This window comes from Drosophila willistoni, assembly GCF_018902025.1.
Source record: "Drosophila willistoni isolate 14030-0811.24 chromosome 2L unlocalized genomic scaffold, UCI_dwil_1.1 Seg196, whole genome shotgun sequence".
Classification (NCBI taxonomy): Eukaryota; Metazoa; Arthropoda; class Insecta; order Diptera; family Drosophilidae; genus Drosophila; species Drosophila willistoni.
The window spans coordinates 323,699-348,187 of NW_025814048.1; the positions used below are offsets into that span (position 1 = coordinate 323,699).

The 24,489-nt window shown below is 37.9% G+C and overlaps 1 protein-coding gene across 2 annotated transcripts; it reads right to left on the minus strand.

The window, feature by feature from the left end:
- Positions 1-397: 397 nt before the first annotated feature.
- LOC6639743 (nephrin) lies at positions 398-24,203 on the minus strand. Of its 2 annotated transcripts, none has more exons than XM_023181860.2 (12): positions 23,794-24,203; positions 5,072-5,641; positions 4,838-5,008; positions 4,480-4,770; positions 4,115-4,414; positions 3,755-4,045; positions 3,393-3,695; positions 3,031-3,315; positions 2,682-2,963; positions 1,814-2,619; positions 1,341-1,724; positions 398-457 (listed from the first exon to the last, which is right to left on the minus strand). In XM_023181860.2, the coding sequence occupies exons 1-12, from the start codon at positions 23,831-23,833 to the stop codon at positions 449-451; spliced, it is 3,732 nt and encodes a 1,243-aa protein (XP_023037628.1). In that variant the 5' UTR covers positions 23,834-24,203; the 3' UTR covers positions 398-448. The 2 variants fall into 2 exon arrangements, with proteins under 2 accessions (XP_023037628.1, XP_046865966.1); XM_047010010.1 differs by having other exon boundaries at positions 1,341-1,745.
- Positions 24,204-24,489: the final 286 nt, after the last annotated feature.

Consider the following 24,489-nt stretch of genomic DNA (forward strand, 5'->3'; position numbering starts at 1 on the left):
TTTCAGGGGTACAGGTACTTATCACAGCCTTCGAGCGCCTTTATGCCTGCCATCCATCTATCCATCCACCCAGCTATCTATCCATCGCATGCAAATGTTTTTTCTCAAAAAACATTCAACATGTTTTATCCATTTGCGCTCCCAATAATAATCAACGTCATATACATAATAATTATAATAAAAAACATAAAAAAACCAACAGACAAACCTACAAGAAGAAAAAAGAGTCAGCAACCAAACGTGAAGAAACACTCTGAAAAATCACGAAAAGTCTAATTCAATATTCATTTCTGTTTGTGGTGTGGTGATGTGTGATGTGTGTCAATCAGTCTAGCTGGGATTGGTTTGTTTTTCATGTTGAGTTTTTTCTTTTTTTATTTTGGCTGCTGTTTTTTTCCTGCTGTGGTTTGTCTTTGAAGAACGCAAATGTTGTTGCACGGTTGACGGCCTAGTAAGTCTGCAAAAGAGTGATAGGAAGAGAGGGAAAAGAGGGGAGACAAGATAACGATGGGTTATTAGATATATGTCATTATAGGCTGCTGATGATGATTTTTCTTGAAAGGTGTATGTCAAACTAATAACTCAGAGTCAAAAAATTTAGGAAAACTTTTAAAAATAATTTTTTTATTCTTTAACGCAAGTTTGAAGGTAAAATACCTTAAAAATTATCTTGGCTTGTTTTAGTTATTTTATACTTCTGCTGGTTATTGCCATTTCGTTACCCTAGTTACTAAGTCCTTATGCTGATAATTACATACTCTCATTATATTTGTATAATTGTATAAAGTAAAGGTATACATATAAGTATTACAAATAGCCATGTCCGTCCGTGTGGATCAGCGCAAACTCCTCCTATACCGTAAGATATACAGAGCTTAAATAAAAACGCTCCCATAAAAACGACAAAGTCACGAACAGAGAGTTTTCTCAATTACATCGATATTTTCTGAGCTATTCTCGAATATTGAAATTAAATATTGGTGGGTTTATTACACCGATAAGCGACTGTGCCAAATATGATCAAGATCGAGTGACTTATCATATAGCTCCTATAGGAACGATCGGTCGAAAACAGTGATTTTGATCAATATCTTCGTTGTTTCCAATGCTTATATTGTAGGCTGTTCTTAGATAAAACGTTTTTCCATTTTGATGGTTATGGGTAAGGAAAGATCTACCAAAAAGGTTCGCTTAGTTTTCCATCATTTTCCTGACAAGTTGATATTTTTATTTCCTGCCCTTCTACGGGCTTCATTTCTAACTTTTTAAGTGGAAGTTCTCTTTAAATCCGGAAAATCTAATAGCTTTTTGTTTGAAATAAATTCTGTTTTTTAACTTACCACCGGCGGATAGGACATGTATTTGTCACTCATATTGAAATAAGAACCATCAGCTGGGGGCGCTGGCGATGGCGAGGATATGTAACTGCCTTTGATTACCAAAGATGAGGCAGGCGATGGTGATGGTATATAGAGACCATTCGAGATCAACATATGATCATCTTTTGAACGCATTGGCATGCCCTCAATTAAGCCTGTGGCACTATTACGCTGACTATGACGCTTCGGATTGGGTAGAGTGCGAGTAAAGTCAGGATTACATAACGGATAGGGAGGTGTACACATGGAACTCTCTTGATATTTAGGTGGATACGCAGTCGATTGTATGATGTCAACATTCTCCACAAGATATGTGGAGGCGGCTGTCTTCTTTTGGACATCCGCCTGCAATGCAGTGATGGGTAGCTGATTAGATTAGAATTAAAATGAGAATGAGTTAAATGTTAGTTGATGACAGCTTAATGTATGCTTACCTTATAAACAGATTGATTGTCATCCTTGGAGTAGACATCATCGTTGCTGGGTTCGGTTTCACCTTGGGACTTATTCTGACGTCTGATGACAAACCAAGCCACCAGAGCGGCATTAAGTACTAGCAGGACCATGGCAGCCGAGGTAATGCCAATTATCATTACATTGGGCAATTCATCCTTCTCTGTATACTCCGCTGAGTGAGGTTGCGATCCTTTGCCCATAGTTAATTTGATGTCGGGTATAAATTTACTGCCACCTGCCTCATTGGCAGCCATCACAGAGAAATAATAGGTGGCACCCGGTTTAAGGCCATCCAAAGTCATATTCTGATGTCCTGGCTTGGCATCAACATACTTATATTTATCACCATCGCCATGTTGACGGAACCGTAGGCGATAGTAAACCTGCATGCCGCCATCGAAACCGGGAATCCACATTAACTCCACACCCGTATCACTCACATTGCCCACTCTCAGCTGAAGGGGAACATCCGGACGTGTCGGCTTACTGAATTCTAAAGTGGCACTAGCTTGTCCCAGATTATTACGCACCACACACTCATAATGGCCATAGTCATCGGCAGCAGTATTCTCAATCAGTAGGGCAGACTCATAGATCAGGGCATCTACCTGTCGTTCTATACTCTTGAATTTCTGTCTACGTTGCATCTTCAGATCCTTGCCATGACGTCGCCAAATGAAACTCGGTTGCGGTGAAGCCAAGGCGCGGCATATAAGCTGGGCACGCACGCCAGGACGAGCAGCAAAACGTGTGAAACTCGGTGAATGCTCAATTTCAGGAGCAGCTGGAACAAAGAATATTCCAAATTTAGCTCAAACCAAGGAGGTATCATTTTTCTCAACTCACTTTGCACCACCAGAAGGACATTGTGAGCAGCAACGGCTCCTCGATGATTATCTACGATGCAAGTGAAATTACCAATATCACTACGTTGCACATTTTCAATCTGCAGATAGGCAGTTCCATTCTCAAAACTCGCTACAGTACGCGAGGCGAGATCATAGCCCTCCCTGGACCATCTGACATAAGAAGCCTCTAAAGGTCGCGCCTGAATATGACAGGCCAAAACGGCCTGTTCACCAGCCATGAAGCTTTGTCCTTCACTAACTGACGTAATGGTTGGAGCATCTGCAAAATAAGTGCACACACTTAAGCACAATTTCTTGCGAGGAAAGAAATCTCTCCCTTTACTTACATTCAACCATTATTTGAATCTCTATCAATGCACTGCCCTGACTGTTACTAGCTTCACACAAATAGACTCCAGCATCATTGCGGTTGAGTTTACTGATATTAAGTCTAGAACCATCCGAAATCAAACGCTGACCACTAAGCGGATCTTTGCTGATGGGTAAACCATCTTTAGTCCAGGTATAGGTTATTATCATGGGATTGCCGTTGGCCACAAGTTCCACTTGCAAAGGAGAACCCTCAATGCCCATAAAACTGGTTGACTGACTTGCCTCAAATTTGGGTGGATCTAAAAGGCAAAAATAAAAAAAGGAGGAGGAAAATTACACTCCACACCGGGACACTCCACTCCTGGTATCGACTTACAGAGAATGTCTAAGCTGATGGTCTCATGGACGCTGCGTTGCAAGACTTCATTATGACTCTGGCAAGTGTAGACAATGCCATCAAGATCTTGAGTTATATTCACAGACATTTCCAGTGTAGATACCGAACCACCCCAGAGACCTGGTTTGTTGGCCAAATTGACACCTTCCACGGGAATGCCATCCTTCCACCAACTGATTTTAGCTGGCGGATTGCTGGAGCTAGAGTCACAGATAAGTTTGGCTCGTAAGCCAGGCACCAGATTACGTGGGAGCACACTGATTTTTACCGTTTCTGGGGGGACTATAAGACGAGGGAAGCTTATTGGAGGATTCCTGGTTTACTTGAGGGAGGCTACTTACAATGAACTCCCAAAGTTTTGGTGGCAAATAGTGGTATATCAATGGCGGCATTCTGTACTTCACACTTGTATATCGCATTGTTGTCAGAGGCATTAATCAGTAGTGATAATTCTGAAATGATCTTATTATCCAACACTTTCGAGGCGGCATTCAAGCGTTTGTCATTTTTATACCACTGCAGGGAAGGTGGAGGATTGCCACCCGCTGAGCTACATTGAAGTTTAAGTATGGAGCCAGAGACTAGAATATCTCCATCATTATAACCAGTCACCAAAGGTGGTGAGGGAGGATCTAGCCACAGAGAGACAGAGGTAGGTTACTTCCTTGACAAATGCTTTCCATATTCTTTTCTTTACTTACATAGAACATTAACTGTATGGGATCCTATGACATTTTGTGTCAACTCTTTATTGAGCGCATGACAAACAGCTAAAAAGGTGCGACTCTGGGTATCGATGCTAAATGATATATTGGAACTACTGACCCATCCACCATCTGTGCTGGATGTAGTCTTATAGCTGCTATTGTTAAAGGGACGACCATTCAATGTCCAGGTTATACTGGCAGCAGGATTCGATGGGGCAGTAACACAACTCAGTTGCACAGAATCTCCAACTTTAGCCTGAGTGGCACCACTCAGGTATACATCTTTGGGGGCATCTGTTGAATGTAGGATTGTTTGTTCAGAGAGGGATCAGAAGGACATCTTCTCTTTGGGAACTTACATAACACTGTTAAATTGAGTTCGGCTCTCAAGGGCGTAGTCGAAAGCAAATTTTTCGCTTCACAAACCAAATTGGCACCATTATCCTCCGATGAGGCGGTAAATTTATATACATTCTCCGATAGACGGCCCGAAGTGCGTTGCGGTGAATTAATGGCCACACCATTGCGATACCAAATCAACTGAGCTGGTGGATTGCCACCACGACTGCGGCAAGCGATAGCCATTTGTTGGCCACGGCGCACAGTTTCACCCTGACTGTAACCCTCAAAAAATGGTGGACCAGGTGGGTCTACGAAATAAGATACGATGACGAATAAGAAACAAACCTAGTCATGAAGACATTTGTCTTAACTTACATAGGACAGAGAGTTGAACTTGTGCCCGCATGGGCACATCTGGTGGCAAAGCCTTATGACGTGCCTCACACGAATATTCCCTGTAGTCATCCTCTGAATGTGGTTGTAAATGCAATATCGAACTTGTGGTGAATCTTTTGGCCGCCGTTTGATTGATCGACACCAAGGGCACTGATAGTCGAAAATGGCATTCGGTTAATCTCACCACTCACTATACAGTTTTAAGGTACTTACCTATATCAACTGGCACATCGCCCTGATACCAGACTATTTCCGCTGCCGGATTGGCATTTTCTGCTATGCATTTCAGAGTTAGATTCTGTTTCTCTACCACCTCTACTTTGGCATTACGTGCATAGCCCTCAATCATAATGGTGCTGGGAGCGGCCACTATACTCAATTTGGCGTTTGCTCTGATGGCTGGATTACCAGCTGCAGGACCCACCTGACATTGATACTCAGCATCATCCTCAAGAGTGGCATTCTTGATTTGAAGGTTGTAAATGCCATGCTTAGCATCCACAAGCACGGAATAGCGTGGAAATCCGGGTATAACCGCCGAGAATCCCAATGCAAAACCATCTTTAGTCCATTGTACCTTACCCGAACGCGAGGCAACCTCACAACGTAATAGAGTGTCCGTACCCTCAAGTATTTGCAGATCGTGTGGGGTAATGCGAAACTTTTGCACAGCGGGTAGACTAGTCGCAGTAGTTGCAGTCGCTGTCGCTGTCGATGCCGATGCCGATGGCGGTGCCTGAGCCTGAGCCTCTACCCTGGCATTGCTGCAGCTGATGGCGGCAACTGGAAAAAGGAAAACGAAAGAGAGAGAGAGTGAGTAGGGAAATTTGCTTGGTTAATCGGCACGTTCGACATTTGCTCACGTAGTTGCCAAGTGCATACACGGCACATGGGAACCCCGAACGTACAGAACACAGAGAATACAGTTCAATTGGCAACCAAATCGACATCACATCGACCTGTCAGACTCAGAGAGTTCACCCAGTTTTTACAGCCCACACACACAAACACACACCAGAAACACACATAAAATACACATTACTTAAGCGTAAAGCCTCGACGACGTAGCTCAGTCACATCGCACTAATTTGGTACAACGTTTTCTTCCTCTCCTTGTGTGAGCTCACACATGTGTCAAGCCAGGCATTGAGACATGGATATATAGATGGTCTTGTCTCTCCTCCATCTCTCTGTCTTTCCGTTCAAACAACCCACACCTAAGACGAAAGTAGGTCTACAGCTTGCGGCTCATTAGCATTAAAATGTCTTAAAGAAGAAAAAAATAGCCCTGGCCACGTTTCGATATCAAATTGAACAGCCCACTCTTCCGAATGACTCTTTGTGCCCGTATGTGTCTATCTGCGCCGACCTAATCAACATTAGGGCAATCTACATAGGTAATAGAAAACAAGACGCACAAGCACATTGTCACAAATCCACATGAAAAACTGTTGACAAAACAAATCTAAGCAACAATTAATCAAAACTTGTCAATTTAGTAAAAATTTCTATAAATCGTTCACACAACTAAAGACTCCTGTCAATAGATTAACAATTAATCTACAGAGTTTTGCAACCAGCTTCTTAAATAAATTCTCATTTATCAGCCATAAATTTAGCTCAACTGCAAAATACGAAAAACAAGTTTAATTAGTTGCCAAACAAATTTTACACATACATACAACTGGTTCTCTAGCCACTGTGCAAATGACAGTCTGTTAGATCACTGCGTGAGTCTTTTGGTCTTTGGGAACTTGAAGAAATAAACATTTTTTGTCGTGGACTTCATCAATGGATTAATTGATTATTTGTCGTAGAAGAAGTAGATGACAACGACCAAAAACATTTTCAGTGGTCTTCTATGATTTAGTCACAACGGAAATGAATGTGGACAAGGGGTGAGAATGAGGGAAGTGAGTGACTAAGTGAGGCCACCCACAAGTCAGCTCATTTTTTGTCGATTTGCATGTGACATGCATTTTCGCTTGGGCCAAAGTTCAAGCAATTAACTCACACACACACAAACACAAGCACAAAGTCTGGGAGACAATTGAGAGACAGTTGACCAACTCTGCACTGGCAGAACATTTCCTGCGGCAATTAACCAAAAAGAAAAAAAAACGAGACGAAGACTACAAGAATAACTGCACAACTTGACAGGTTTTTTTTTTGCTTGCCCGACCCGGACGACAGCATTGCATACAACTCATTTAGTGTCATTACTATGAGAAAGAGAGGGAAAGGAAGGGGAAAATGAACTGGGTGGGGGGAAGTAACCCTTGGCTTGGCCTTCTGTTTTCAAGAAAGACAATAAGCAGCGGGTAATTGTCACACATATGCAGAAAGCAGGAGGCATACAAACACACAGGATGAGCCTCCACACAACACAAAGAAATCCTTGAAGTGTGACAGTGTAGGAAGCAATGAAAAAAGACAACACACAAACACGACATGACAACGACGACGACGACACAAGAAAAAAAAAAAACAAAATTGTAAAGTGAAGTGCAAAGTAAATGAAAGATGAGAGCCTGCAATGGCCTAAAACCGGTTACCATTTCATTTCATTTCATTCATGGGTCTTTTCGTTCCAAGCCATGGTCAAGACCTGCTGCTAGCCAACAGCAGATGTATGTATAGTGTGTGTAAGGGGCAGTAATTGTCAACTTGGTCCCACAAATTGTACGCAAACTAAAACTAACAGCTTAACCGCAAAACGTTCTTCGATGTCCATGTGGATGTGCATGACGATGACGACGATGATGATGACGTTACCCCTCGTGATCCTATTCCTTTTTAGCCACAAGTTAAGTGTGTGTAGTAGTTTCTCTCTCAGCTCAAGTCACAAAAGCCTACTAATAGTTTTTGGTCTCTTTTTTTAGGGGTAGGAAACAAAAGACATGAGTAAAGTTGTTGCGATTGTGTACAAAACTCGTGAGTGACAAAAACTTTGCCTTTAAAATGTAAATCGATCCACTTTACTCCGACTCCAACTGCAATTGCAACTGCCACTGCAACTTACAGGCGTCAGGAAGTCAAAAAGTCAGGAAATGCAAAACGAAAATAAAGTTGATTTGAAGTCAATATTGTTTGCATTGCGTCATGAAGGTTGCTTCAAAATTGCATATCGCTAAAAAATAATATGACGAATTTAAAACGAATACGACTTAAACGCAAGGATTGAAACATTTCAAGGAGGTCGAAATCTAGACACATAATCCACTAACTTCATAAATGAAGCCCATGAGTGTTTCGAGTCATTCCAGCTATAACAGAGATTAATCCCTAAGAGTGTTTGTTGATTATTTTCACTTATAAATTTTTAAAAAAAGAACTATATTTTTAATTATACTGACATCCTTTTCTACACATTGATATATAATATACATAAAATGTGACGCATTGAAGTATTTCTTGACACGCTGTCATCTCTAGCAGCTGCCACAGATACACAGCACATATTCTTCACTATTGTTGAGTTTACTATACTGTATGTTCGTGTGGCAATAGCAAGCGAAGCGCAACGCCGGATGTCGCACTAATGGTCAAACGCATCTCACAACCCCTACCCCTTGGAATCGACTCCTTTTTTGCCCCTGCCTGACTGCCTGCCTTCCAATTGCTTGCTCGAGTCACAGTTCCTCTGTTGCTTTGTAAGTTAAACTATCTACAAGTCATTAACTCATACAAAGCCAGGCGCAACTGTCGCCCCGCAGAGGCCTACATAGACAGAGAGAGAGAGAGAGAGAGAGAGAGAGAGAGAGAGAGAGAGAGAGAGAGAGAGAGAGACAGAGAGGGGTAGATAAAAGCAGATTCTGAAGTGGCCTGGACCTGGGATCTGCTGGACCAAACGCACAATCTTCCTTTCTACTCTTACGTTGTTTTAGTGCCTTTTTTTCTCCTCTGCCTTAACGTTTTTGGTTTTTTCTTCCTTTCTTATCAAGACCAGTTTAGTTCTCTCCGTCTCTGTCTGTTTTTCTGTCTCTCTCTCTTCTTCTCTTCTCTCTGGTTGTTGGTAACTTCAATGCGTTAATGGAAAATATTGTGGCATATCACAGGAAATCCGGTGAGGTTTTTTTTTTGGCTTTACTTTGCTTTTTGTTTTTGTTTTTCTTGTTTTTGCTTTGGTTTTTGGCATTTTTCCCCCCCGTTTTTTGACTGGCAGGACATGGAGCAGCAAAAAGCTCCAGCCAGGATACTCACACTCACTTGCTTACAGCATTTACTCGCTTTGACAAAATTAACGGGCACATAAATCTCTTGACTGGGTTTTGCGGCTTTGCGTTATAAATTTAATTAAAAACATTTTTTTGCGCCCATTTTTATCTCTCAGTTGTTGTTTTTTCGGTTTGTTAACTGAACAAATGTCTTTTATTATATTGATTAAAGGGGCTTTGTTGTTGTCAGAGGGCGAGCTAAGTGTTTGAGGGACGAAAAATTGTTTTAAATGTTTTTTAACCATGACAATTATTTCTCTCCTCCACAAACATATAAGCCGTTCCCTTTCTCTGTGTCGAGTGGTGTGGGGCCTTGGGCTTATCATCTTGAGTGTAGTAAGAGAAATTATGGCTAACAGGATTCTGCCATTTCTATCTTTAGTACTCAAGTATGTTGGCATTACCATGGATGACAAGAGATGTGTAACATAAGCTAGCTAAAAAGCAATCTTGTTGATGCTCTGCGATGATAATCTCATGAGTAACGAATTGCTTATCGAATTTCAAGTAAATCGTGCAACTATGTCGTCTCATATATCGATTTCAACGAGAGAAACATTAAGAACTTTGACAATTCTTTTTAGACTGTATTATTCATCTTTTGAATGCGGGTAAGGGGAAAGCTCTAGTGTTGCGTCGCGCTACACTTCTTATAGCTGGTATATACATTGTCTTTCGACAATAAAAAGTCTTTTGTTTCAGTAATTCAAGTCTTCACTTTTACTTGAAGATAATTCACTATACTATCAGTTTATAAGAAAGTATTATAAAAAATTTACTTATTTACAAATAAATAAATTGGTATTCAATAAATAATAAAATCCCTTGCAATTTTAACCGATTTTAATATTTTGAGGAAGTTGAGGAAGTCCGACAAATTCTGGAAAATATTTCAAGGTAAGCAAACAAGATTGTACTTAAGTCTGACACTTTAATTAAAATTGCTTTTTCAGTTCGTTTAATAAACGTGGACTACCATTTAGGTATTAAAAGTGATACCCTAGACAAAGAATCTTTTTTCCTTTAAAGTTACGAATTTTCCTGAACCAATATTTAAAAACATTCATAAATGGAATATAAATCGTGTTTATGAAGCAGCATATTAAGATTAAACAACTGTACATTGTCTAGACACATTTCTTAACTTTCTGAGTTATCCCTATATAATATTTTTGTGCCATCTCATGTGTTCAATTGTTTCCCAGTCGGATTCCTATATTCGTCGTCTGCCTTCTTCTTAATAGACTCCCTACTAAAATTTCCCTTGGCCACCATCTATATTAAGAACAAAAAAATATATAAATAAATGCCGCATAATTACAACCCCTGGCTGGCTCGTTGGCTTTTCTCTCATTTGTGCACATCTCACTCTTTTCCAGCTCTGACTCTTGGTCTGGCTCCATCTCTCTTAACCGGCTCTGTCTCCGACTGCGACTTAGACTTGGTAACACAAACAAAATGCTGGTCATTTGTTTTTATGTAAATAAAAATGCGCTTCCATGTTGTGCATATTTAACCCCCTTGAGCATTCCCCTGTTGAATCCTCCTCTTGTTTTTCTTTAACTTTTTTTACTACCTCAAAGTTTTACTTCCAGAGTCTTTTCTGTCTGAAATGTTTTTTTGTTTTACTTACAAACATTTCTATTTCTCTGTATGTGTCTGCGAGGAAAAGCGCATAGCATTTTCTTTTCCCTTTTTTTTTTTGCAAATTCACTTCCGTCCAAAGATAATCACAAAACAAAAAGCGAAAAAAATTAACGATAACCAACACAAAAAAAAAACAAAAAGATGGTGGCAGAAATAGCCAGCAACTTGGTTTTTTTGCAATAAAAATAAATAGCAGTTTATGAAAATTTGCCAAAATATAACAAACAAAAGAAACGAGGATGAAAATAATAAGAAATAGAACCAAAAACAACAAAGTCATGAAAATGGAGTGACTTTTCCTGTTTGGTTGTTGCTGTGGGAATGCGACTAAAATTTTTTTTGGTTCTATTGTGGACAGAATGTTTGGATTTTTTGCTGTTTTTTTGGCTTTGGTTGGACTTTTTTTGCCATGGCCATTTAGAAGGCGTTGACACTCCCCACTAACACAAACGCCCTCTTACCACACGCCTGCTCATCTCTCTCAAGCCCCACCCAGCGTTACACCTAAAGCAAATTTGTGCTAACGAGTTGTCGTTGGCAGAAAGCCTTCAATAGGCCCATGCCCATGTTGTCTTTGTGCTAAATTGAACCAATTTTTTCTCGTTTTTTTTCTCTCTCTCTGTTGCCTTTTCCCCCGCCCGCACTGTACTTCTTTTAGGTTTATTTCCTATTGCGCTTTCATTTTGTTTGTCTTTTTTGCCATTTGTTTTTCTTCTGGTATACATATACTACAAACATATTTTGCTGTTTTATGTTTTTGCAGCACTTTGCGCGTCAAGTGAGTGAAAACTCGAATGCGAATACGACTGTGAATATGTGTGAATGCTGGAGCGAATGTGATGCGCTTTCAGCGTATGATAGGGTAGGAGGGGGTAAAGAAGCCCATAGAGGTGCGCCTATTCATGCGTGGTGAATTCATGAAGGGAGGGGTGGAGTTGGGGCTGACTGGCCTACGTACATATATGTTTATTCGTACCAATGTCAGCGGCCCATGTCACGGATGTGAATTGCTAGAGATGAGCCAATGTGAAATTGATATTACAATTTTATGCTTGGTTTTGTGCGCATCATGGCATTCTCTAAAGTTTAGAGTCTAAATCAATGATCAGGTAGGGATTGTGGCCAAGCAAAATGCATCCACGGGGCTCAAAAAAAAAAAAACCATTACTAGTTGCAATTATATACATATAGAAAGTAAAATTTGACAATTGATTAATGAAAGTATACGCTTATGTAAATGGAAGCAAGGGAATTATTTAAAGTAAAATATCGATAAATGTGTCCTTATCGACAAAACATTTAAATAACAATTTAATTTTATAAAACATTATCTAATACTTGAATGGTTTTAAAAATGACGCAATGAAATGGAAACTGTTTAGCTATAGGTGAAAACTTCTACTTAAGCAAAGGTTAAAGGTATTGTAGGAGTAAAAAAAAATACCCCATAAATTTATTTATAATAAGGCAACCAATTCCTTTCAAAGGATCCCGACTACTGACACAACTAACTGTAGCCCTGCTTGCCAAGACTAATTCAGATACAAAGACAGACTCCTTTGCAATGTTACATTTTCGACTCAATGTGATGAACTGCATTTGCAAATAAATATTAGGCTTATGGTTATAAACTCCAACGAATCCAATAACATATAAGATTTTAGTCAACTTGGATAAAAACGATTGCGATCTGATTGAAAAGCAAAAGGCACCGTTTTATAGGATCATGCCAAGATAATACTTTCTTTGCTTTTCAGTTGTATTTAATTCCAGTCAGTTGTGGGTGGGTTGGGGCCTGGAGGATGTTTGTGCTGGAAGGTGTCAATGGCACCTAGTTGCTGCTGCTGTTGCTGTCGGCTGCTCCTCCTACATGTCTCGTCTCATGTCTCTGTGACTCTGAATGTACATAGTCACAGCTGAAGTTGAAGCTGCGGTGGCGGTGGCTGCCACTGCCACTTGGAAGAATGGCTGTGACGCTGCTGGCAGGGAAAGGAGGAGAAGGCAGTGTTGTCGGTGGCATTGCATTTTCGGTCATTATTCAACGTCATTGCAGTTTGGCGCGTTGCAGCAGCTCGCTTGGCAGTTTCAATGATGCATAATTTGTAACGTTATATAAAATGCGAAACCGTGTTGTTGATATTTTTTATGCTAATTGCATGTAAGTGAAAGATACATACACATACACACACACACCCAACACAGTCTGTAATTATGTTGAAGAGAAAAAAAGAAAGTTGACAGTTACATAGGTGGCGTCAACGACAGCAACAGCAAACAAGTTGCAACTGCAACTGCGCCCATAACCAACAACACACAGTTACATATATATTTATCCACATACATATATATCTGTATGCATCTGTAGCATACAGGTTAGGTGTTTGCATCTGATATATGCATGCAATTATGCATGACGCTTTCACAGATGTCAGAAAGATAACAAAAAAGCAAAAAAAAAAAAAAACGAAAATTATTGGGTTAAAGATATGTAACGTGCGAAGATGAAAGAAGAAACGGAATTAAAGACTCTAGAAGACAGTACTAGAGAACGAAGGCAAAGAAGAACTTCTTTCCAACTGCTGAAAACTGTTATTAGAGTCTTCTTCTTGCCCACAGGGAGGTAACTGGGCTAGAGTAAAAAATAACGGTTTCTACAATTTAATAGTTATTCGATCAGGCCAGACAAACTGAACACCTGACAACCCTATCAAAGAGGCACTATAAAACTCTCTTTCATAAACTGGTCATAAATTTTACACTTTGTTTTTAATGCTTTCTTAGCTAAGCTAACAAAAAAATCCCAAAAAAATAGTTAACTATTCTCTAGTTTTCAAGAACGAGTAAATAATGGCAAAAATAACTCCCAAATACCATATAGCAATTAATTAAGTTTAGTACTCTATGGCATATGCCATTAACCAACAGCAACTACCACGACTACGTCGTAGAAGATGGTCATAAAAACTCGCGTTTTACTTGCCCAGAAACCCAAACCCAAAAACCTGAAACTGAACCCCAAAAAAGCGGAAGCAGCCATTAAAGGCAACGGCAAAACTCAGACAGATAATAATATATATATATGTATTTATATAGTATATGGAACGCAACACCACCCCGACATGAGCGAAAACATAAAAATTCATTAGAAGTACTTTCAGTAAATTATCAAAGCTCTTTTGCCTCTCCTTAAGTACTGACTTACTCGATGAGCAATTGAATATGCGAAAGATATCTATGGTCGTTAATCTCGAGACATTGACGAGCAGCACCAGCTATGACTGTGATGCAGAGGGGCAGAGGAAGAGAGTTCTATATATCCTAACTCGATTGCCAATTTAGCTATGCAAATGGCGGAAAAAAAGGCAAAGTTGATGTTGATTTTCAAGTGCTGCCAATTAACAGGCATGGCAGAGCAGAGTGAATCGATATTTACTCAATTAATTTATAACTTCCGCAGCAGAGAGGAAAAAAAAGCAGTAGCGGCAGCAACAGCACCGATTTTTCATTCATTCATAAAAAATCGACGGCGACAACGATGAGGCAAAAAGTCAACCATCAAACCAAAAGCTGGTGAAGCCTTGTGTCAGCGCCTACTAAACGAAGCAGCGTTTCGTCTTCAATGTCTTCTCCCCTCTTGGGTACACAGGAAGCAATCATCGTGATACAAGTCATATTAACTTACGCTGGGCTCACAACAAACCGGGCAACAAAACAAAAAAAACAACAAGAAACAGCAGAATCACAGTGCAAAAAGAAAAAAAGAAAGAGCTAAAAAAAAGCAGAAGTTTGGAGACCCCAGCTGGATATCTGGATCTGAGGCTGAGAGCTATGTTGAGCATATGTTGTCCGACAACTTTGCGCATGCGAAAGTTGTTGAAGTTTCAGTTTGAGAAAAATATCAATGAAGGCGGAGACCTGCTGCTACCACAAAACCACTCTTCCACTTCAGCACCACTTGCCACTTCTTCTCAGGCTTCCCGAACGCGGCACACAAAATGCGAGCAGGTGCAGCAGTGGCTAACACACACTCTGACAGACATTTTCATAATGATGGATGGCCATATGTACATGTGCATGGGAATTTATATATATAAACCCATATGTACATAGGTACATATAAACAAGTGTGAGACGCGCCTAAGCCGGTTTCTGACTGTTGCAAGTCAGTTGATTGTTGTTGTTGTTGTGCCACAATTAAACTAAGCCCCTCCAAAAAAACATAAAAACAACAACAAAAAACCTCAAGTAGACTTTAAAATTGAATTAATAATAAGTTAACAAAAAGAAAACTAAAGAACGCGACAATGCGAAAATTGTTTCTCTGTCTGTAAAAAAATTGTCTAAATTTCATGAAGAATTTGTGTATCGAACTTTTTACATTGGTTACAATAGTCTGATGATGGATGAACTGGTAAGAAAGAAATATACGACATCATCCAGCACCTACTCAGAAGTGTCAAATCCAAACAAAACACACAACACAAAATCAGACTTAATCTAGGCTAATTGATTGACTCATTGCAGTGTCTAAACGTCAATACATCAATCTAGCCATCATAATAGAAAAAAAATTAAAATTAAACTAAACTGAAATGAATTAAAAAATTTAAGAAATTTTTTTCGTTTTTAAACGTTTTTTCTTACAAATTAGTAAGATGGTTCTTTTCTATGGTAGCGCCTTTAATATCTTATATCATAAGAAAACCTAAGAAAACTAAATATATTTCAACAAATACATACATATCAAAAAATCGGTAACTCGTAGTTTCATTAATAAAATACATTATAAATTATAAGAGTAAATTATAGTCCTTTGTTTGCTAATAGTTAATACTTTGCACTTAAAATATATCTTCATTCCTAATTAAATAACTGAATATTTTTGCCATATGAAAAAAAACCTTTGGATCAGCTCAATCTCATGTTATATGTATGTATGTATACGAATGTCTCTTGGCCAACAACTGACTGACTAGCTGGGAGATTATCCACATTATACCTTTTGGGTGTATTTTCGTGTTGTTGTTTTTGATGTTTGGCTTGTGTTAATTTTGACAAATGAACAAATGGATTTGGATATGAATTTGGTTGCTGGGCATATTTTACTCACACTCGCACATACATACACACAAGAAGATGAAGAGCATTGTCTATAATTTACAAGTTCTGACTAAACTGCGACGACAACAACTACAATAACAAAAACAACTTGGCTTGACTTGGCCTGGCCTAGCTTGGTCTTTTGCCTAATTACGACTTTGCCTTTTGTCTTTGGCCTCAAACTAATCAGCTTGAAGCCATTAATCTGGCTCTGTGTAGTGTGTCTCTCCCTCAGTCTTCTCAGTTTCAGTTTCTGTCTCTTGCATTCGTTATATCTATCTAACTGTCTGTCTTTCCATCTGTATCTTTGTATCTATTTCTTGATTATCTAACTTTTGAGTGGAGTTTCGGTTTTTTTTCTGTCGCTTTTCATTTGGGGAGTCAAATGTTATGCTTGAGCGAGTCGACAAGATAACTTGAATTTCTGGCTGTGACGCGCTTGACTGACTTTTTAGTTCTTTTAGCTGCTGGCCACCTTACGTTACCTACGAACAACAAACTGAAAAAAGTCAAATTAAAACTACTCATTATTAAGCAAAAGTGCAAAATAAAATGTGGTTTTAATGTCCATTAAAATTGCCCATTAAACAAAAAACTCAGAGTATACCTGAATCTGAGACCCGCATTAGTTCACACGGAATTGTTTCCAAAACAGCATAATAAGCGATATCCTTGAGATATTTATAAATAGATAGATAATTCAAAACACAAAATACAAAACATTTTAAGCTGCATGCATAAATAAAAATTAAACAAAAACCCAAAAAAATAAAACAGACAAATTCGAGTAGGCAATAGATGAATGGCACACTAACATCTTTTGCCAAGTGTGTGCGGGTACATGGCTGTAAAAATAATAAAAATTTAAAACACCATATTTTTAAAAATATACATACATATGTACCCCAAATGAATGAAAGAAAAACCAGATAAAATACAATCGATTATGTATATTAAATCAATTTGCATATGGAAGAGAGAATATGAATTTATTATCATCAATATTTTCGCTTAAATATTTGCAATGATAAAAAAAAAAGAATATTATTTTTTTCGAATCAATTTGAAACTTTTACGGTGTGATCGATATATTTTTTTTTTTTTTTATAATTGGAGTGCCTTAATCAGCAAACGACAATAAAAGTATGGTTTTTTGGTTTTTGGTTAAACTATGTGTTAAGCTATGACTGGGTAAATCAAGTTTGGACGTATTCAAACTATCTTTAATTGTTCTCAAATTTTTAAATTGTTGATTGTGAACCAATGACATAGATCTTTGCGCTTAAGTATATTCATTTATTCATACAAATTGCTAAACAATTAAAAGCATTTGAAAATCCTGAATCATTCTCCCAGTAGACTCAATAATATTGAAGTGTCTAAATCGGACTCTATCTACTAAAACACATAACTAAGACCTTCACTTCGACCGAAAACTTTAACTGGCCGACCATAGCCACCTACTATAACATTTTAAAGGCCTTTCCGTTGATCTTACGAAACAAAGTTCTAAAATATTTATGATATTTTCTTCGTAATGCTATCAATCAAGTTTGGCTCTGGTCTTAAAAAATATGTTGTTTGACCTTTCGGCGAGACAAACAAACTCAAATCGATCTAAGACATGCCAGACATTGTAATTATTCAGCTGTCACATACATATACAGATATATATGTATATATGCATAGATCGATATAACTATAGACGTACATACATTGGCATTTGCCATTGCATTAGCGACAAGTGCATTTGCACAACTCTCTCGTCGATTGTCGGCCAATCCAACTTGGTATTAAACTAAGCCATTTGTAGAAAGACAGAAAGAAGGGGGGGAGAGTCTAAAGGCAAAAGGCAGCAAAAGACGAAAGAAAAAAAAGAGTTAAAGCCAGGTGCGTGCCTTGCCTGCCCTGGCCAGAGACTGACTACGATTCCGACTCTGAGAGATATTGCCCAGCTAAATTTAAATTCAGTTTAAGCCCACGTCGTCGTTTTGATATCTTGTGTGTGTGTGTGTGCGTGTGGAAGGGGGAGGGGCGGTTTGATGGTGAAGGGTGGTGGAGGCTTGGGGTCTCTGTAAACCATTCATATGGTGGCCATTCATAAACCCGTATTTTTTCGTACCAAAAGCACGTAGGCTGCTGCTGCTGCTGCTGTTGCTGTCGATTGCGCTTTGCTTGTGTCTTAGTTAGTCTGTGGAACTGGTTTTGCCTCCTGCTTTGATTTCTTTATGAGTCTATTGCTTGAACCATTTTTTACTACCTTTATTTAAAAAAAAAGAAAGAAAAACGAAATGATTTTTTATTCAAATATCCCTTGGAGAGCCGCCGACACTTAACTCACACACACAAAAGAAAGGCGGTAGTTGGCACCAGCTTTTGTCCCCTATTCCCAAAGTGTGCCCAAAATCTTCTCAACTTAACACATTAAACTTGGCCCATGCAACAAAATAATATATATGTATATAAACGAAATATTAATTTTTTCTTTTTCCAACGTCCAAGTCATCACGAATATGAGATGCTCTTCAGAAGTTTGTTGAATATTTATTTAAATTATTTTGTGCTTTAGAATATATTTTTGCAGACTTTAATATAGTTAGAGCTAGTTATAAATAGGACTTGGGCTTATAAAGGATATTACTAATCACTTAAGGAGTTGATTGGGATAATAACAAAAAAGCCATTGGAAAATGCTTATATAGAGCTAATCGTTAATGGAATGTAAGAGAAAACAGTGAAGGTTAAAAAACTGGGTATAAAAAGTAAAGGTATGGATTTTTCATAGGTTTCCAAGTGCTTCCTTCTTGCCTATGACCTCTTTTAAACGACGTCTTATGGGGTATAAAAACTTTAGCTCTTACTTTCTATCACTCACCCAACTTACTTCCCCCTCTTTCTCTTTGGCTAAGAAAAACTTTTACGAGACCCACTAAATAATATTTTTTGCCATTTTGTTATTTTGTTGCATATTTTAGGGCGCTTCCCCGTTTTTGGCACAACTTTTCCTTCAACGCACTGGCTAATTTATTTTCATAGACTTTTGCCGAGCCAAGCGAAAATATTGTGGCCCCAGTCAGTTTTCCATCTCTTCTGCTTTTTCCACCTAGGTGTTCTCTATGATTTTTATGCTTTTGAATTTATGACTAATAAAATTTGTCAATTTTTTTCTACATATTCCATTTTTGGTTGTCTCTTTCTCCCTTATAAATGTGTATGAATGTGTGTGTGTACGTGTGGGTGTTGGACCTAGGCTTAACCCACGCATTGTTGTATTTTATTTAATATTTTTTTTTTCTGTGTTTGTTGTCTTTAGATTTTAATTTTTTGTGGGTTGACAAACAAATAAAAAATAGATATATGTGTATGTATATAATTAAATGTATAAATGTATATATATAACCCTATCGTAAACCGGTAAAACCGGACCAACCAAGTCATAATATCATCAAAAACAGTTCTCTCTGTCTCCCTAAATATTGTCATTTATTTTGGCCGAAAAAAGGAAAACTAAACACTAATTTGGCCATTTAGTTTTTGTTTTGAAATTTATTGTATTTATTGATTATACAAAAAAAAAACGCAAAATACGAAAGCGAAAGCCAATTTTTTTGGTATATTCTCTGCGGTTTTGCTTCAAATTTTTGTGTAGTAGAGTTTGCTCTGTTTGAAATATTTAAGTGAATCGACAAATTCTTTCCAAAGTTCAGGCAAGAGGGCAATAATAATTTTTTGTGTGTTTTCTTTATTAATTAATTAAAGATGAAAAGGCCCCCCAAACCATGTACTTCCCGCTCTCTCTCTGCCTCTCTCTCTCTCTCTATCTCTCCTTATCTATCTGTCTCTCTCTATGGCACTCTGGTCAACAGCTTAATCATCTAAAATGCTCATGAAGCAGAAAATAATTAATGTTAATGCCTTTCGAACTGGGCCTGAAAATGGGAAATGTTACTGAGTCTCTGCTCTGGCTTCTAATTTGTGCGGAGACCGCAAAGTTCATAGCAAATTAGTTGATTAGTTTAACGTTGACTGGCCCCCCTAACGGAATGATCGAAGGAACAAGGGGAGCAAGAGGGGCTGTAGGAGAATGGCTCCCGAATCTCTGTTAGCATTTGCAGGCCACATTTGTTCAGTGCAAATTTTATAATTCAATCAGTGCCTGGCAAACAACATACACACACACACAGAGAGAATTACACACCAGCAAATACACACAAAGAGACTTGGTAATGCGGCAATTTGGCGGCCAAGCGTTCGAAAGGGAGCTATGAGGAGTGGGTAGGAGGAGCTTCTTGTTTCGCGTGAGTCAAATGCGTTTTATTGTGAATTTATTAAGCGTGCCCAAGGCGAACATTAAATGCTTGGCTTGCTCGGTGACAAGATTGTTTGGATTTGGGATTGGGATCAGCATTGGCATGATTAAAGATAGCCCCCAAAAGAAAAAATGCGAAGGAGAAACGGTTAACGGTGGCTAAAGAAATGACAAAAGTTCTCATAGTTTATTTTGGATATTAACTTTAGAGATTAAAGTTATTGAATTACTTCCAAAACAGAAATTATTTATACAAAAGCCTACACAATTTCAAAACTCAAAATATTGCCCAACTTATTCTATATTTAAAAAGAAAAAAAGTAAAAATATAACTGTTATAGTCAAACTTTTGTAAAAAATATTAAGCACACAGAGTAAGTAGCAGCAATAAATGTTATTCTTCTTAATTTAGCTCAAATATTTCTACTGAAAGTTAATAGAAACTCTAATAAACTTTCAATTGTTTTGTTCCATGAAGCTAACACGGTATGGACCAACTAAGTTAACGACCGCAGTTCAAGTCAAAACTCTAAATATACAATTATACTACAGGATTGTATTTGCAAAGAATCCCCGATCAGACATTCAAAATCGCCTCACGTACGCCTCATGTACATCCGAATGCCAGCCCATTTTGTTGACTTATTATTTTATTATTTCTCCCATAATTTGAATGCAGAAATGGAATATTATGAAATTTGCAAAATTTCCCAATCCGTTTTCAAGATATGCACCTCTCATATAGATGTAGGTATATAATCTTGGATCACATCCAAGTGGCACATTTTTGCTTAAACTGCCATTTTGTTGCTGTTGTTAGTATAGGGAATTGCGGTCAGTCAGTATGTTTTTTCATCTCCTTTTTTCGTGTTCTGCTCTCAATCTGAGCAAACTACAAAAAAATTAAAAGCTAGACTCATATGTGGGCTAACTATGGTACTTCATTCGCACTTTTGTGTTGATTCTAAAGCCCAACCCCATAACCTGTTCGTCATACAACGAGTATGTAATTCATTTTTTGCTTTACTTAATCAGAGCAAGTGGCTTTTAGTTGGCTCTCGTACTGGTTCACTTGACTAGTAAGTAGTTGGCCAAGCGATTAGTCCAAGCCTTCTGAGTTCAATGCACTGCAAATCCACACTGTACTGAACGAGGAGAATTGGGGGGAATTTTTAATTCAATTTGCCTACGTAAATCTGGGTATGATAAACCTACATTTGGTAGACGACGGGATTTTGCTTAAGAAATGGACAACAAAAGAGATTTCACAAATTCCATTTAACCGCATCCTCAATTTTCTGCTGGAGGAAACCAGCAGCAAACAAAAAACCCAAACAACCCAAAAAGGCACACATGAGGAAATGTGTACAGAGAGAAAAATATAGAGTAATAATCATAATTTTTTTCTAGGTTGGTTAGAGCTATTTGCTACACATGGCACTCGCTCATCGTACATTTTGGGGCAGGTGTTTTTCTTGGCGGTTTTTATTCTCTTCATTTTTTCGGGCTTGTTTATTTGCCCTTTGCAGCTTGACTTGAATTAATTCCTGAACGCGTGCAAATGTGGCGAGAAGACAGAGAGAGAAGGGAAACTGTGTAGTCCGCGTCCAAGATGATGATGATGGCAAAAGCAGCTGCTTCTGAGCGTGCGCCAAATTGTGGTAATGATGGTTGCTAACCTGCTAGCTAGAGGGTAGCCAGACAGCCAGTCAGCCAACCAGCCATCCTTTTCAGAATTAAATTTACTTGAATTAACTTGACTTGACTGAAGTGCTGGAATTGGCATTCGAATTGGAATTGGTATTGAAGATGGAGTTGGAGTTTGACATGAGCTAATGCCAGGATGAAATTCCACGAAATCTCATTTCATTTGTATAATAAATATTTAATTGTCGACAAAATTCAACAGAACTGTGGCCCAAATGGGCATAAACGTATACATACAGAACTTATTTGTGAAATGAAATAATAAACTTATAACAATACATGAATTGGGAAGGCAAATAATTACAAATGATTTTCAATTCAACCAAAATAACTTCAAAATTAATCTTGTAATTCTTGTAAATCAAAGCCCTATAGACATTGCAAATGACTTGTGGTTGATAAAGAAAGTTTATTGAAAGATAATAAAAATTTTTATAATTTTTGTTTGCATTTAAAAGTTAAAAAATATAAAAAAGATACTTTTTTAATCTTTTGTTATTGCTTGGTCATATCCATATCCAGAAGGAGATGTTTTTCGCTTAAGGTTTTGCAATTTTTAAATTTTAAGGCGAAAAAGAGTCCAAAAAATCATTAGGACAATGAAAATTGTCTTTGCTTTCTACGAAAATAAATGCCAAAAAGCGTTTAGCTTCGTATTCGTATTCTTGGGAATAGCGTTGCGTTCAACTAAAATTCACATGTAACCTATTGAATTAAAAGGAATTGCATTGCAACACAGGTTTTATTGAATGCATTAAACGGGGAGAAAGACAAACCTTCAAACTTCCCGTCGTCATAATTTCTTTTTAGACCTGCCTCTTATCCATATTAGAACTGTTGTCCATATTTTTATCAATATAAATTCAGCGCCGCATTGCTTTAAGACAATTCACACAATGATTATAATCAAAAAAGATTTTCAATGCCCACTAATAAATTCGTCATGTTGAATCAAAATAAAATCGACATATATAGTGTTAACTAACGGCCGATTGACCGTTATAATGAAACAAAATTAACACACGTCTCATAAATAAATCAAAAATAGAATACAGCAAGAAAAATTGTATCGAAAATGCAAATGCCTTAATTTCCTTTTTCCAATTAGCAGGCAAACAATAAAACAAAAGACAAAAAACACAAAATTAATTGAAAAACTACGCAGACTCAGATTCAGACAACGAAAGTACACGGTAAACAATACTCGGAAACTGTTTTGCGTCAGTCCGAGCATCGAGCATCTGAGGCAAGCGTAAAAGATGGTAAAAATTAAATTATGTGTGCCACAAGAGTTCGCCCCGAATTATGTCGCATAAATCAAATAAACATTAAAAAGAAAATAAAGAAAAAAAACAAAAGTAAAAAAAAAAACAAAAATGTTTACGATAAACTTTTGCATTTAAAGAAGCAAACTAGAGTGCAAGGGAGTGGAGGAAGTGGGGCTGAAGTTTGCAGCAGATGTAGGTGAGGCATTAAAGCAACACTTGGGACACTGTGGCAAAAACAATTTTCGCTATTCGTTGCTGTTTTTTCTTTTTGGTTGACTATTTATTTATTGCGAAGTAAAAACCGCAGAGCAGAGAAAAACAAGTGTTTAAATGTCAACAGCAAGTAGCAGCAGCAGCACAGAAAACCAAAAAGAGCGAGAAAAACCAGCAGCCAAAAGCAGTCAACAGCAGTAGTTGGCCAAAACGAGACACCGACGCCGAAGCTAAGCCACTATTCATATGGCAGAGATAACTAACTACTAGACGGGAACTCATCTTCATTTTTGTCTATTTCTTTTTTTTATTTTTTTATGTAGTTGGTGGCTTTTGCTGTTAAAATGTCATGAACTTTTGCACAGCGGTCAGAAGCATCTATGAGATACTTTTTATTTTTACTGTCTGTGGTTATCTGTGTGTGCACATGTAAAAATTATAAAAATTCAATAAAAAAAAAACCTTAAAACTTACCCAAAAGCCAGACAAATGTCAAAGTTATCCACAATTGCATTTTGTTGCTCGCCTCTCGCGTCTCAGTGTTGGTTTTAGTTGATTTTGGTTTGTTACTTCTTTTTCCGTCTTTTATAATTTCAAGTTATTATTATTATTTTAAAATTAATTACAGATAGTTATACTGTTTAATTATTGACTCGCACATCTTGATATATGCACTAAACACACACACATACACATAAACATAGACCACACACAAAATCACCCACTAAAATATCGTTAGATATATATAATTCTTTTTTTTGTTTGACAAACTGTTGATCGAGTTGCATGTATTTTGATATTCAGATGCGCCTTTTTTCTTGTTTTACGTTTCGATTTCAATTCGTTTGGACTAAATATTCGTACGCGACTACGTCAATGCGCCTCGGCGGACCGTTAAAGACTGAATATAGTATCTGAAGAGTATCAACCCGAAGCCAGACTCAGACAATCAACAATTTGCCATGTTTGACTTCATATAAAGTTTTGTATAAGTTCTCACTTAACCGAGACACAAACCTTCGAAAAGTCACGCCTCCAACCACCACAGTCAAAACTGCCCCAGAAGTTGCTTGTCCGAGTTTGCAACTTACAACTTGGTTGTCCGTGTCTCGGCTAAGTGAGGACTTATACAACTTTAATAAACGAAATTCTTATAATTCGCAGAGATTT

Coding starts and splice junctions, on each gene's coding strand:
- LOC6639743 (XM_047010010.1), bottom strand. CDS start 23,833: ATGCAATTGTGGATAACTTTGACATTTGTCTGGCTTTTGG. Junction 5,642..23,793: donor GACATTTGTCTGGCTTTTGG/GTAAGTTTTAAG, acceptor TCCTTTTTCCAG/TTGCCGCCATCAGCTGCAGC. Junction 3,696..3,754: donor CAAAACTTTGGGAGTTCATT/GTAAGTAGCCTC, acceptor CTCGTCTTATAG/TCCCCCCAGAAACGGTAAAA.